We start from the raw sequence: 13,336 nt of genomic DNA on the forward strand, positions 1-13,336 counted from the left end.
CTCTCTCTCTCTCTGTTTGTCTCTCACTCCATTCAGATGCAGTCGGTGTGTTTGTCAAACACGTGGTTCCCGGCAGCGCAGCGGATCAGAGTGGGAACATCCAAGTCCAAGACCGACTGATCGCTGTAAGAAAGCTACTGTTTTATTATAAGTGAACCCGGTTTGTGTTCTGCTGTGCTGTGGGGGTGCTTCAGGAGGATGGGTTTCTGACCACAGTGAGCGCTTGGTTTGCTTTGCCAGCAGTCAGTTATTCATGTTGGGCACGTGTTGGATTTTGAACCATTTCTGTTCTTGATCTTTAAAGACAGAGTTTGTGGGAGGTATCGGGTTTGGCGGTCTCAGCTTGGGGTCTCTGTTTGTGACTCCCAACTTGCTGTGGGTCGGGGAGTTTAAGTATTTAGTAGAGATGGACCGATCCGATATTACGTATCGGTATCGGTCCGATACTGACCTAAATTACTGGATCGGATATCGGAGAAAAATAAAAAATGTAATCCGATCCATTAAATATCACGAAAGCACCTCACAAAACTTGCAACACGCCGTAACTCACCTCAGAATGTATGCATCACGTGATAGAGCAGCTGTGGCATGCAGGACCTGTCGGTGGTCTGGATAGCATGTGGAGCTTCGCTAGCAACCTGGCATTTCATCTCCGACAAAGTTATCCCCGAGAGAAGTAAAGCAAGTGTGTAAGTCCATCTCTGAATGTTTGTAAAGCATTCCCACGTTAAGCTTAACAAGCGACTGCCTCTCGCTCTCCGGCTGCTACTTCAATCGTGAAACTGCTTAAATCAGCTGATCGGCTTTTCTGTCGCGAGTCTGTCTCTCGTTTGTTTTTGGTCCACTTTGCGCCAGAAAGAGGAAACCAGCGGCTGAACAACAGCAGCACGTTTAAGCTTGATAAGCTGTTGTTAGAATTTATTTAATATTAATTTCTACACCAGGATCTTTTTCTACGTAGCTGACGCTGGTAACTGTGCAGGGGCGGATCTAGCAAAGTTTAGCCAGGGGGGCCGATAGGGCATTAACTGGGAAAAGGGGGCACAAAGACATACTTTTCTTTCTTATTCTCATTTAAAATGTCTAGCTTTTAATAAATAATTATCTGACACCCAAAGTTTTAATTTGATGTAAAATGAATAGAAGTCAATTACTGTATATAGTGACTATTAAGTCTAATATATATATACCCTAGTAAGCTATAGTACTTTTTACTTTGGGAAGGTACCATCTGTGCAGTCTGCAATTTTGTTGAAGAAAGATGTTGAATCTATTTAATATTTCTTGAAAAATAATTGATTTCTGTGCATTTTTTTTCACACTGCATCAAATTAAGGTTGATTACGTCGATTAAGCATCATGAGGTGGAGTGTGAGGGGTGGTTCCTTATTTTTTATTTATTTAATTTTGTTGTTGCTGGGAGTTGGAACCCTATTAGTTAGGTTGCTTAATATTTACGCTAAGTACTCTTTAAAATACCAGAATAGGGAAGATGGTGTAGGTCTAAGTTTATTAGATTGATCAGTATTGCTGAACTATGAAATATTTTTTTTGTATACAGGTATAACAGAATAGCTTTAGTGTAGTTGTTGTTTTAAACTTGAGTATGAACTTGCAGACTTGCAAAATGCAGCAAGATATTTTAAAAAACAGTTTTGTTGATTAAAAAACACTATATCGGATTCATATCGGTATCGGCAGATATCCAAATTTATGATATCGGTATCGGTATCGGACATAAAAAAGTGGTATCGTGCCATCTCTAGTATTTAGATTGCATGCTTAGTTCTAAGAAGAGTTTGAAAAAGACGAGTGCTTAGATTTAGCACTCAACGAGCGTCTGTTCTCGTCAGACATGAATGTTTTTGGTAAGTACATAGAAAACTGAAGGGTCACTGGGTCTTGTTGAAGAATGAGGGGAGGTGGGGGAGGAGAATGACAGACTGGTGGTGTCAGCAGTGATGGTGATGTTGTGGAGATGAATGCTGGGCGTATAGGTGAAGCTGTTGATTTACTGGGTGGTCTACATTCGTGCACTCATCCACGGCTGTGAGCGCCGCATCCACACGGAAAGAATGAAGCTGAGGATACGAGCAGCAGGAATGAGCTCCTTCTTGTTTGGGCTTCAGGGGGCAGGTGTGCATGGATGGATTCTTGCACGGATGAAGCGTGAGCCAAAGTAAAACATGACCTTGAGTAAATGTTTGCCGGATAAGTTTCCTGCCATGCCGCATATGGTGGCTGGTTATTGATTAGTTATGTGATGCTATAAAAGGTTGTAATTGTTGAAGTTGCACAGCTCCTCTGAGGAAAGTGGTTCTGGAGGCTTCTGCAGAAAAACTGAGGCACATTCAGGCTAATAAAAATCAAAAATCTTTCATTGTTTGAGCCGTCTGCCACTTCCCTGGTTCCCCATCATTTCAGCTGATTCTTGAATGTGGTCTGGATCGGCTTCGGTTTGGTCGGTTGCACTCATGTTATCTTGTTCTTTCTCCTCCTCTGTCTGTCTGTCACAGCTGGACGGCGTCAGTCTGCACGGTCTGACCAACCAGGAGGTTCAGGAGGTGATGAAGCAGACGGGTCAGACTGTCATTCTCACTCTGGTCAGGAAGAAAGTCAGAGCTCTGGAGAGATCGTTGGATAAAGGTAGATAAATGTTTTAATCCAGTTTTGTCTGCCAGTCTGTGTTTCCTGAGTACTGTCCTGTGCGATTAAATGATGGCGTCAGTACTTTGACTGCACTCTGGTTAAGTCTGTGTGCGTCACAGTGGTTGTCTGATTCTGTGGGAGGGTGTAGGTCAGGGGACCCACAGAGTCCTTAAATGAGCACCTTGACTGTGCACAGAGCCGGCGACAGCGTCCCGTTAGACACTGGCCTGCAGATCACGCTGACTCGGCACACAACGAGGAGGCGGAAATTGAAGCCCGAGTACGCTTCTGTGAGAACGATAAACTGACTTTTGACGTCACCGGGATGTGTGCGGGGCTGGACACAGCTCTGACTGCATGGTGCTGAAACAGTAATGTGCTCCAGCGGGAGAAGTTAACTCTGTGCTAAACTTATCGCAGCTTTTCTTCCTCCCTCCTATGCCTCTATCCTCTCACCCAGATTAAGATGACAAATTTGTTTACAACTCGGTGTAATTTCCCCAAACTCTGCTGCAGGAGGCTGCGATTTGTCCTTCACGCCGTCCACAGAGATTAATTTGCCCGCTTCTGGGTCATTTTTTTGTCTTGCGGTCGGCCAGCGGCCCGCACTGGTCAGCCTCCAGGTCGGAGAGAAGCAGGTGATTTTTTAAAAAAGAGGAGGAGTGCGAGGCTCTTATCTCCTCCAGACGTCTTTTCATTTCATTACCGAGGAAGCACAGAGGAGGAAATCGGCTCAGGTTTTAACTTGTTATAATCTGGTTGTTTCTATGGCTCTCTTATCTGCTCTGAGTTATGAAGAGAGTCCGACGGGAAAGTGAGCTTAAATAAATACTCATCAGTCAGGTCAAAGGTCAGAGTGAGCTGAGGGCTCCTGGGTGATCTGCTCTGTGTTTAGATAGATGGACTTACAGGACCACTGTCAGCATCCCACAGAGATTCGATGAATAAATTACAGACAACAAAACTCTGAAAGACTTTCAGATAAATACAAAATTCTATTAAACGGCACATTTATTCATTTAGGGGCAGCATGGTGGTTAGCACTGTTGCTGCACAGCAAAAAGGTCCTGAATTCAATTCCACCATCCGGCTGGCGTCTTTCTGTGTGGAGTTTGCATGTTCTCCCCATGTTTGCATGGGTTCCCTCCGGGTACTCCGGCTTCCTCCCACCGTCCAAAGACATGCAGCTTGTGGAGATAGGTTAATTGATTAATCCAAATTGCCCATAGGTGTGAATGTGAGTGCGAATGGTTGTCTGTCTCTATGTGTTAGCCCTTTGACAGACTGGTGATCTGTCCAGGGTGTACCCCGCCCCTTGCCCTATGACAGTTGGGATAGGCTCCAGCACCCCCCGCAACCCTGAAAAGGATAAGTGGAAGCAAATGGATGGATGGATGGATTTATTCATTTACTCCATCCACCTATCAGAGAGGCCACGACCTTAAACCTTAAATTATCCACAATGATCAAACAGTTTTTTTTATCACACTGTAAACATGTTTATTTGTGCTGTGATGTTTAAAAATGGGGATCTATGGGGACTGACTCACTGCTGGGGCCTCAGCTTCAGTTCTGTGATTGGTTGATGCTTCTGTGCCGTCAATAGACACCCACCCCCAGACCTGATCCACAGTCCTTATTGAGGCCTCTCTCAGCCACGCTGGTACCAGCTCAGTGCTGTCAGTGCTCCTAAAATCTCATGTTTATCAGTGACATCAGTCACATCTTTGTCCTAAAATAACAAATTCTTACTTCGTGTGTGTGCGTGCGTGCGTGTGTGTGTGTGCGTGCGTGCGTGCGTGCGTGCGTGCGTGCGTGCGTGTGTGTGTGTGTGTGTGCGTGTGTGTCTGTCAGTGGAGAGAGAGCCTTCTCGAGTTTCTCTCAGGAGGTCATCGGAGGTCAAAGCTCACTTGTCTGGGTTTGGATCCACGATGTTGAAGCAGGAATCAACAGACCTAAACTCAGCACAGCTAAACAGGGGTGAGAGACACACACACATACACACGGTTGTGCTTGTCATTCAATCATGAAGCAGCAGATCTATGTGGTCTTCAGGGACAAATGTCTCCGGTCTGTCAGGACTAAAGACCCAAAAAAACCGGGGGGCTTGAAGACCCTAGGGGTTTCTTGATGAAAGTGCAAGAAATTGATAATGAAAGCTGAAGAAAGGAATGATGGAGGTGAAAGTGCAGAAAAACAGATTTAATGTTAGACGACCTTTGCCTGACAGACCTACATCATCATCACCTTCCTCCAGGTGGAGATTGATTTTATTAACACTTCACGTCTGTTTGCATGTTCCGTGGCTTTGGGTGGATCAAAGATCCAGAAAGGAATGGCAGTGTGGTTCAGTTCGATCTGAACCGAGGCGCCTCAGGATGGACTTATTATCTGCTCAAATCTGAGACCTGCGTGTGAAAGGTTCTGATGGTGCACACTCGGACAAAGCTTCATCTCCTGCTATATAGCGCCTACCTCAAGAAATATACGCCCGTAGCAGCCGACGGGAACACTTCCTCCCTCCAAACCACACCTGCTATCTTAAACCTGATAACAGATTCTCGTTTCAGGAGTTACAGGAAGTCTAGATTTCTCTGATTTTTCTCTGGGCGCTACCCTCCTCTTTGGATCACACTCTTATAAATAAAGGTTCATTCATCGTCAGCTGCCCACATACGTCATCCACAAGTTCCTCCTCGTCTGTGGTGTCACAAGAAAGCCCACTGCTGTTCTTCTTCTTCTCTCGTACACAGATGCAGGCATCAGTCCACGTTTCTTTAAACTCTAAGCACAGCATACAGGTGTGTTTAGAGTCTACTTCTGCTTCAGGCAAAGTCACTGAAACGCTGTAAAAAACAGGATTGTGTTGGAATTGTTATCTGTGTAACTGAAAACCTCAGATCAGCTCCTTTCTTCATTATCGCAGACAGATGACGTCTTTAATACTTGATATTTATTATGAATAAATAAGAGGTAAGTGTGTTTAATGATGCTGATCAGGCAGTTAAAAGCCTTCTCTCTGAAAGCCTCTAAAGATGTGTGATGCAGGCCTCTAACGGCTCTCCACACTGAATTATTTCCTCTCTTTTTATTCCTCATTAGCTTTGCTAAGTGGCCAAAACGCCACGCTAACACTTAGCACGCCGCTTGGCTGCTCCCGGCCGACAGATGTAAAGTGTCCAAGCTGTCTGACAGCCTCGCAGCGATGTATTGCCCCGTTTATTCAGCCAAACGCTGCAGATTAATTGCTGTGTGAAGGCCGGGGTTAGCAATGCTAATTTAATCAGAGGCTGTTGTTGTAGGGCTGCCAGAGCTGCCTCAGAGCGCTTTGACATGCGAACGGATTGGTGGGAACATGGAGGTGTTTTTGTGCAGCTCAGCAGCGGCACCGTCCTCCCAGAAATTAGGTGCCGGCACTCTGTAATCTGCTGCGACTGTCACCACTGTATGACGCTCAGCTGCTTACTTTACACTTTATTTACGCGTTGAATTCCAATGAGCTGCACGACAAGCCGGCTCAGCGTATCCATGAACAGTCACACATGACCGGCTCGCACATGGTCAGTGCAAGGGTCACGCTCATGTCAGGTCACCTGCCCATTCATTCGCCCATTTACTCATCTGTCCGTCCACCCATCCATCCACCTATCTTCCAATTCATCCAGCCATCTCTCAATCTGTCCATTCGTCCCTTCATCTGCCCATTCTTCCATCCATCCTCCAGCCCATCCATCTGCCTATTCATCCATCCATCCACACACCCATCCATCCATCAGCCCATCAACACATCAATCCATCTATCCCCTGTTAATCCAGCCATCCATCCATTCATCCCTTCTTCTGCCCATTCTTCCATCCATCCCTCATTCATCCAGCCATCCATCCATATGACTTAAATGATCAGAGCTACTGTGCTATGATGTGGTAAAGACTTCCTGTGTCAGAAGGTGGTCTGGAGTCAATAGCCACCCACATCCATTTGCCCCAGGTCGTCACTGGACGACCTCTGCATCAGCTGATAGAGGAGTCTAAACAGTCTGTTCGAACAGAGCGATTCTCTCTCAGTGGTCCACCTCAGTGAAACTATCACAGTGTTCTTCTGCCCAAGTGCTACAGTACTCTCACACTATACTATTTGTTTGCAGCACTTTAACACTTTTTGAAGCTGATGAGAAAACTGTTGTTTTAAGTGTGTGTGTGTGTGTGTGTGTGTGTGTGTGTGTGTGTGTGTGTGTGACAACAGAGGCAGAACTAAGGGCTAAGTGGGAGCAGGCTCTTGGACCGAATTATCAAGTCCTGGTGAGACAAGACATTCAAAATTATTAAAAGCTTCACAGTGTTGCTGAGATCCAGGACTCAGTCAGTGTGTGTGTGTGTTTTATCAGATGGTGAATTTGGATCCCGTGATCGAAGACGATGAAGAGCTGCAGAAGTCATCGAAGCTGCTGCCTGTCCACACTCTGCGTCTTGGGGTCGAGTTGGACTCCTTTGATGGTCATCACTACATCTCGTCGGTGGCGCCCGGAGGCCCCGTCGACAGACACGGAGTCCTGAGACCTGAAGACGAGCTGCTGGAGGTAAGATTACAAGCTGAAAGTCATCGTCAGCTTCATTGTCTCACAGACCGTACCATCAAAGTCGCCCTCTGCTGGACATCAGACAAACTGCAGCTGTGTGACTGTGAGATGTAATCATGTTTTGTTCTTGTGTAGGTGAACGACGTTCAGCTGTACGGAAAGTCTCGCAGAGAAGTGGTGTCGTTCCTCAAAGAGGTGCCTCCTCCGTTCACTCTGGTCTGCTGCCGACACCCGATCGCCGACCTGGAACCAGAATCCGAATCTGAACCAGAACCAGTACTACGACTACAACCGAAAGCAGGACCAGCCAGACAGTCGCAGCGGGGTGTGGAGGAGGTGAGAACAGGGCTGTTTATGGTGCCGTGGGATGGCATTTGTAGTAACAACTACTTTATAAGCAGTTATGATCGTAAAGATGAAAAGCATCATTGTTTGGTTTGAAATGCTGCTGGAGCTCTGAGAATAACCGTGTGCTGTCTGTCAGATCGAGATGAAGCTGTCATCGATGCTCTGCAGTCAGACGCTCCTGAGAGATGATAGCAGTGGCAGACAGGTAACCTCTGCAACCACACACACGCACACACACAAATGATAAATGGACTGGTTGTTCTTACAGCGCTTTTCTACTCTGCTTAAGCACTCAAAATGCTTCATTCTACCGTCCACGCACACACACACTTTTTGTATGCTTAAGTGCTTAAGTGATGGATGCATCAGAGAGCAACTTGGAGTTGATATCTTGTCCAAGGATGTCTGGCATGCAGAGCAAAGCAGCCAGGGATCGAATTGCCAACCTTCCTTCTCTACCTCCTGAAGAGGAGGGTTGCAAGAAGGATCACGAACCCTGGTGCAGTGTATTTGTTATATGGACAGGTTCACTTCCTGCTGTCACTCTGTAGAGTATGAATTAAACCCAGACAGCTCCATCCTGAGTTCATTCCTGAACATTTCTTAAAACACTTCTCCATGACAGGAAGTGTTCAATGAAACAATCAAGCACCCGGCCTCTAATACCTGAGCTAGCAGCGTTAGCTTCCTAAACTGCTGATCACGCAGAGCGATCGCTCGGAGAATATGAAGTTTACTTTAGGACAGACCTCCTCAGTGCCGGGCTCGTTGACCTTTCCTGCTCAGGTTTATGGGTCAGGAGGCAGAGCAGGTCTAACGTGTCCTTGGGCGCATCCATGTGTGTGAATGTGAACTGGTGAACGGAGAGTGTTGCACAAAGCACTTTGAGTGCTCGGGTAGAGTTGGAGGTCTTTAAGGACCAGCCCATTTATCACTTATTACGTGTGAATGTCCTGAAACATGTCCTCGCTGAGCGCGCTTTAACTGCCGTTTAAATGTTTCTGTGTCAGGAGCAGGTCTCACCTGTAGAGGTGGTGCTGAGGGAGGAGCAGACCCACTACACCCAGGATGAGGAAGAAGAAGAGAAGGGAGATGAGGAGGATGAGGACGGAGAGCTTGCTCTGTGGTCTTCGGACATTCAGGTGTTGGAGCTGCAGAAAGAGCGAGACAAAGGCCTCGGCTTCAGCATCCTTGACTACCAGGTAAGAGTGGCAGCTCTGACGGCCGATCGTACGGCCCAGGAGACCACGTCAGACTGGCCTCCCAAAGTCTGAAAAGGTTTCACCTAACAGGTGTCTGTGTGCACATCCGACTTTCTTTAGCTGGACGGCAGGTTTTGCTACCGTCCAGCTGCTAGCATTTCCTCACGTTTTGCTCTGCTCGTTTCTAGTTTCACGTCGCACTGGTAGACTGCAGGTCGATGACTGCAGCTGTTTGTGTGAAGCCGGCGGTAACGTTAGCATTTCTGAAAGTGGTGTCCAGAACCAGCTTCCATCTTTAATTTTGCTCTGTGGCTGTGAACCATGTCAACGTCTCACTGAAAACGTTGTTTAAGGGGCATGTGACCAATTTAAAGGAATTTTGATAACACCTCCGAAGTATCTGGACACATGCTGGACTGAGGTCGGACAGGTCGGGTGAGGTACACCTGCGGAATCTCAGAGCCTCAGGTGGACAAGGGTACCTTGACACTCCAAAAATTCTAGGATGGAAGGAAAACCCCAGAGCTCAGGCAGCTCCGAGTCCAGACAAACAGCTGTCTTACAGGAAGGTGCCACTGGTACTCATGTGTTTCCCATCTCCTCACAGGACAGCGTAAACGGAGCGAAGCTGAAATGTTTTAAAGTGAATCTCATCTCAGAGGTTTTAGATTCATCGCTGTCTCTGGAGTAAATTTGGGAAACTCTGGTGTGTCTGCTGTCTTTATCTTCTCCAAACCTGCTTCAGTGCTTTATCTTTAGGCGCAGCTTCACCTCTAAGACCTCAGCCCCCTCCTCCTCCTCTGTCAGACCCAGCTGAGGTGGTGGAGCGAGCTCCAGCATAACTCCCAGTTGGTCCACATCATGTCAGCCTGCAGACACAGGATCTGCCTAGGAGAGAGAGGTGTGTGTGTGTGTGTGTGTGTGTGTGTGTGTGTGTGTGTGTGTGTGTGTGTGTGTGTGTGTGTGCGTGCGCTACACAGTGTGATCCGCTCGTGTTTCTGGCTCTTGTTGGCCCTCGTCCTGCAGATGTTTGCAACGTTTCGTTGCCGTTATTCCTGCTGCAGCGTTTGTGCAGAGTGAAACTTCCACACTGTCTTTGCTGTAAAACGATGAACGTAACCGCTTCGCTGTTGGAAAACTGAGATTAGAATTTGGTCTGGATTCCAGCAGCTCTACAGGCTGAGCAGGAGGCTGCTGAGCATGCTTTGTGGTCCCAAAATTGTGAAAGTGCTTGAAGTCGTGGAGGAAAATGTTTTTGTGCATCACCAAGGATTTCTCCAGTGAATTTGTTGTAGAGCACAAACTGTAATGACGTGCCTGTAAAACAGTCTGATGGTTTAAAAGCAAAATGATGGCCTAAGAGGTCCTTTTGTTCATGCCTGATCACATCTCTGTTACGTGTCCTCGTTGTGCTCTGGGCTGCCTCTGGTTCTCCTCAGGGTCACAAAGCTTGTAGGTCCATAGGACGGAGTCCAGCCAGGGCTTTCAGGACCTGATGACGAAGTCTCAGACTCATCGTGTTACTTCGGTTTCTCTCCTGTTTGACTTTAATATGATTTAAAATCATCGGCAGTAAGAGCTCTGCCTTAGAGTCAATCTGACCTGCATCATATTTAACAAAATAAAACAAATCAACTTCCTCACAAACCTTCACCCTCTCTATCCTCTCCGCTCTCTGTATCTCTTGCCCAAGGGCACGTCGGCCCAGTGTTCCTGCCAAACTGTTTCCTGTTACCGACTCTCGCCTGTCAGAGCTGAGTGAAAGATGGCCGCAGGCAATAAGAGGAGAGCTGCTGTCTGTCTGGATTCTGGCTCATAGTTTCCTCTGAAACAGAGCGAGCAGCTTCGTGGCACAAATACGAACGTGTTCTCCAAAGACTGAAGGAGCTCAGTTCGGGTCCGAAACCATCGGCGTGAGGGTGGTACGATTCTTTATCCTTGCGCCACGGCCGGATCACAGATGCACTGGTGGTCACAGGATACGAGAAGAATCAAAGCCGCCACAGTGTTCATCACACGAAGACAAACTCTGCCTTTGCTCTATTGTCAGCTTTTAGAAAAACAACTCATCTCATCATCTCAAAGCGAGTCTCACCTGTTTGTAGCCAGACACGTATGGAAGCACTTGGCACGCCCGAGCTTTAAAACAAGCTGACAGAGTTCGAATTTCCTCTAATAACAGGTTTTAAAATCACCCTTCCTGCTGTCATTAAGTCCTCAGGCTCCTCCCACCAGAGCACAGCACAAGCGCTGTGACGGCTCGCGCCAGTCCCACTTCACGTCTAGCCTTCACACACAAACCGCTGCAGCGCGAGCTGGAGGGCAGTGAAGTGCTGAGACCCGGTGTTTTCGCCCAGTGAACAGAAACACTTTCACAGCTGCAGTGCTCACACAGCTTTCTAATGTCAGTATTCTTAACATATAAGACAGAACATGGGTCTCATCATGTTCTCTTAAACATGACAAGACCCATCTTTGTTTGGGTGATAACCTCATATAGTCTGTGCAGGACGTGGTTCTTCTGATTTGTGAGATGACTCCACGTCTGTGTTCTCTTTTATTTCTGAGGTTGCCACGCTCAAGTTTCCAAAAGGGCGTTTTGTTTTGAAGAATCCAAAGATGAATCTTTTCTAATTAAAATGAATTTTTCTGCCTGATAGAAGATGAGTCTGTACATGCCCGTGAAGCGCTGATGGGCGAGTGGCCGAAAGCTGCGTTCAGGTTTCTGCCAGTTTTCCAACGAAGCCCACGTTAAAGTAAGAGAACGTGGAGCGTCCAAATGTTTCGGGCAAGTATCGATTAAGTTCTTAAAAGTCAGAAATATGATAAAACATGAGAGGCGCTGAAAGGTCTTGAAATATGTTCTTTAAATCAACAAATGTAAAGTTGAGTGAGAGCTCCTAAAATATTTGGGCTCGTGTTTATTTTGGTGAATAAACCTCCCGAGTTTGATTCTCTGTGGCATCGCGAAGGTCTTCAAAAGTCTAACTTTGTGCAGACGCCCTGCAACCTACATATCCAAAAACACCCAAACCCTGCTCGTTGTTCTGTGTGTGAAACATTTCACTACTCCTGGCAGAAACGCTTCTAATTTCTTTTTTCCAGCCCCTCCTACGTTTTTCTGATTCCTCCACTTCTTGACTGCGGCGGCCTTTCTTTTTCCGGAGGATCTTGTAGGAGTGGAGGACGTGAGTTCTGACTCCTCACCACCTGTAGCCATGTTGTTCAGTCTAAAAATATAGCTGGCTTTGTTCTGGCAGCCTCAAACTTGGCACGGCAGCTCGTACTGCAGCGCGGGCGATGCCCGGGGTTCGACGCCGGGGAATTCACGCCGCGCACATCCGCTCGCACCAGGAGAGGGTTTGAGAGTGGCGCGGGAGGCTCTGGGGGGAGCGTGGGTTTGGCCGGCCTTATAGTCACTCTGGTTAAAACTCTGAGCAGAGAGCAGCGCCGGCGGAGGAGGAGGTAATCGCCTGCAGACCACATGTTCTGTCACACTTCAGATGGGCAACGATGGTATTAATTAGTCGCGTCACTCACTGTGGGTGAAGTGTTTACAAGGCTGAGGAGAAAATGAGTGTCCTGAGACAAATTACAGGTCAAATAAAGAAAATGTATAACGTGCTTCTTATTTCTTCCTGGCTGACCTGTGGAGATGTACAGCACACTGTGCACCAGAAGTTTTTATCTGATTATAAGATGAAAGAATTTAAAGACAACAATAACCTCAGAGTCGTGTCAGTAAACATGCAGCAAAGCCTTAATTTCTTAGATAGCTGTAGAGCATGCGGCTTCGTTTAAGGTTCGAGGGTTAATTTTAGAAAAGGAAAATCTTTTTTTTTTTTTTACAGCACATGACTAATAACATGAGCAGGATAAAAGCTGCTTATTTACTGCTGCCCTCAGCAGCGACCATCACAAACCAAATGCTCAGATTAATTCTCTCAGAGTGCTGACACTCGGCCCAAACAGGGATGGATGGATATTTTACATGAAATTTAGATTCAGAGAAAGAAAAACAGATTTTCAGCGTCGTGGCAGATATTTGTCACGTCTGCGTGCTTGGACAGACTGCCGACGTATCTATGTGTACCCTACCTCTTAAACTTTTGACCCCCCCCACCCTGAGTTTTAATTTCTTGGTTATTTTCTTTGCCTCATCTTTGCTTTTTCTTTCTGTATTGGTGTGAAACAGGAAGCAGGTCAGCTGTTCTGAGAAGACGAACTGCTCCTCAGGGTCTTTGAATGAGTTCAGTCTGGTTTTAACGTCCGCAGACTCTTGTGGTCTCGTCTTCATCAGTCGCTGAACGTCCTTAGCCTCGTCTTCCTCACGTCTGTGTGTTTGTGTGAATGTGTTTGCTGTTATTTCTCTGGTCTCTGGCTCCCCCTGCCTGTCCTCTGTGGTGGTGATGGTGGTGATGATGATGGCGGTCTGTCTTCTTCGCTCTTCCCTGTGAGAGTGATGAAACAGACAGGATGATCTGTAATGGTCGTTGTCCCACTTCCCTCGACTCTGTGTGAAATATGAGCTCGGCTGATCTGGGGTCGGTCATGCTG

General features: G+C 46.9%; 1 protein-coding gene across 10 annotated transcripts in view; it reads left to right on the forward strand.

Moving 5' to 3' along the window:
• patj (PATJ crumbs cell polarity complex component) overlaps nucleotides 1–13,336 on the forward strand; it is an 89,000-nt gene that overhangs the window by 17,070 nt on the left and 58,594 nt on the right. For 9 of the 10 annotated variants that reach the window (XM_080877260.1, XM_080877258.1, XM_080877262.1 and 6 more), the window contains 8 exons: nucleotides 37–125; nucleotides 2,520–2,649; nucleotides 4,507–4,632; nucleotides 6,896–6,951; nucleotides 7,038–7,229; nucleotides 7,365–7,565; nucleotides 7,714–7,782; nucleotides 8,588–8,779. In XM_080877260.1, coding sequence (XP_080733386.1) covers nucleotides 37–125; nucleotides 2,520–2,649; nucleotides 4,507–4,632; nucleotides 6,896–6,951; nucleotides 7,038–7,229; nucleotides 7,365–7,565; nucleotides 7,714–7,782; nucleotides 8,588–8,779 — 1,055 coding nt within the window. The remainder of the gene's footprint in view (nucleotides 1–36; nucleotides 126–2,519; nucleotides 2,650–4,506; nucleotides 4,633–6,895; nucleotides 6,952–7,037; nucleotides 7,230–7,364; nucleotides 7,566–7,713; nucleotides 7,783–8,587; nucleotides 8,780–13,336) is intronic. The other variant, XM_080877257.1, reaches the window with a different exon arrangement.

The sequence above is a fragment of the Rhamphochromis sp. 'chilingali' genome (assembly GCF_963969265.1).
Source record: "Rhamphochromis sp. 'chilingali' genome assembly, chromosome: 3".
NCBI lineage: Eukaryota > Metazoa > Chordata > Actinopteri > Cichliformes > Cichlidae > Rhamphochromis > Rhamphochromis sp. 'chilingali'.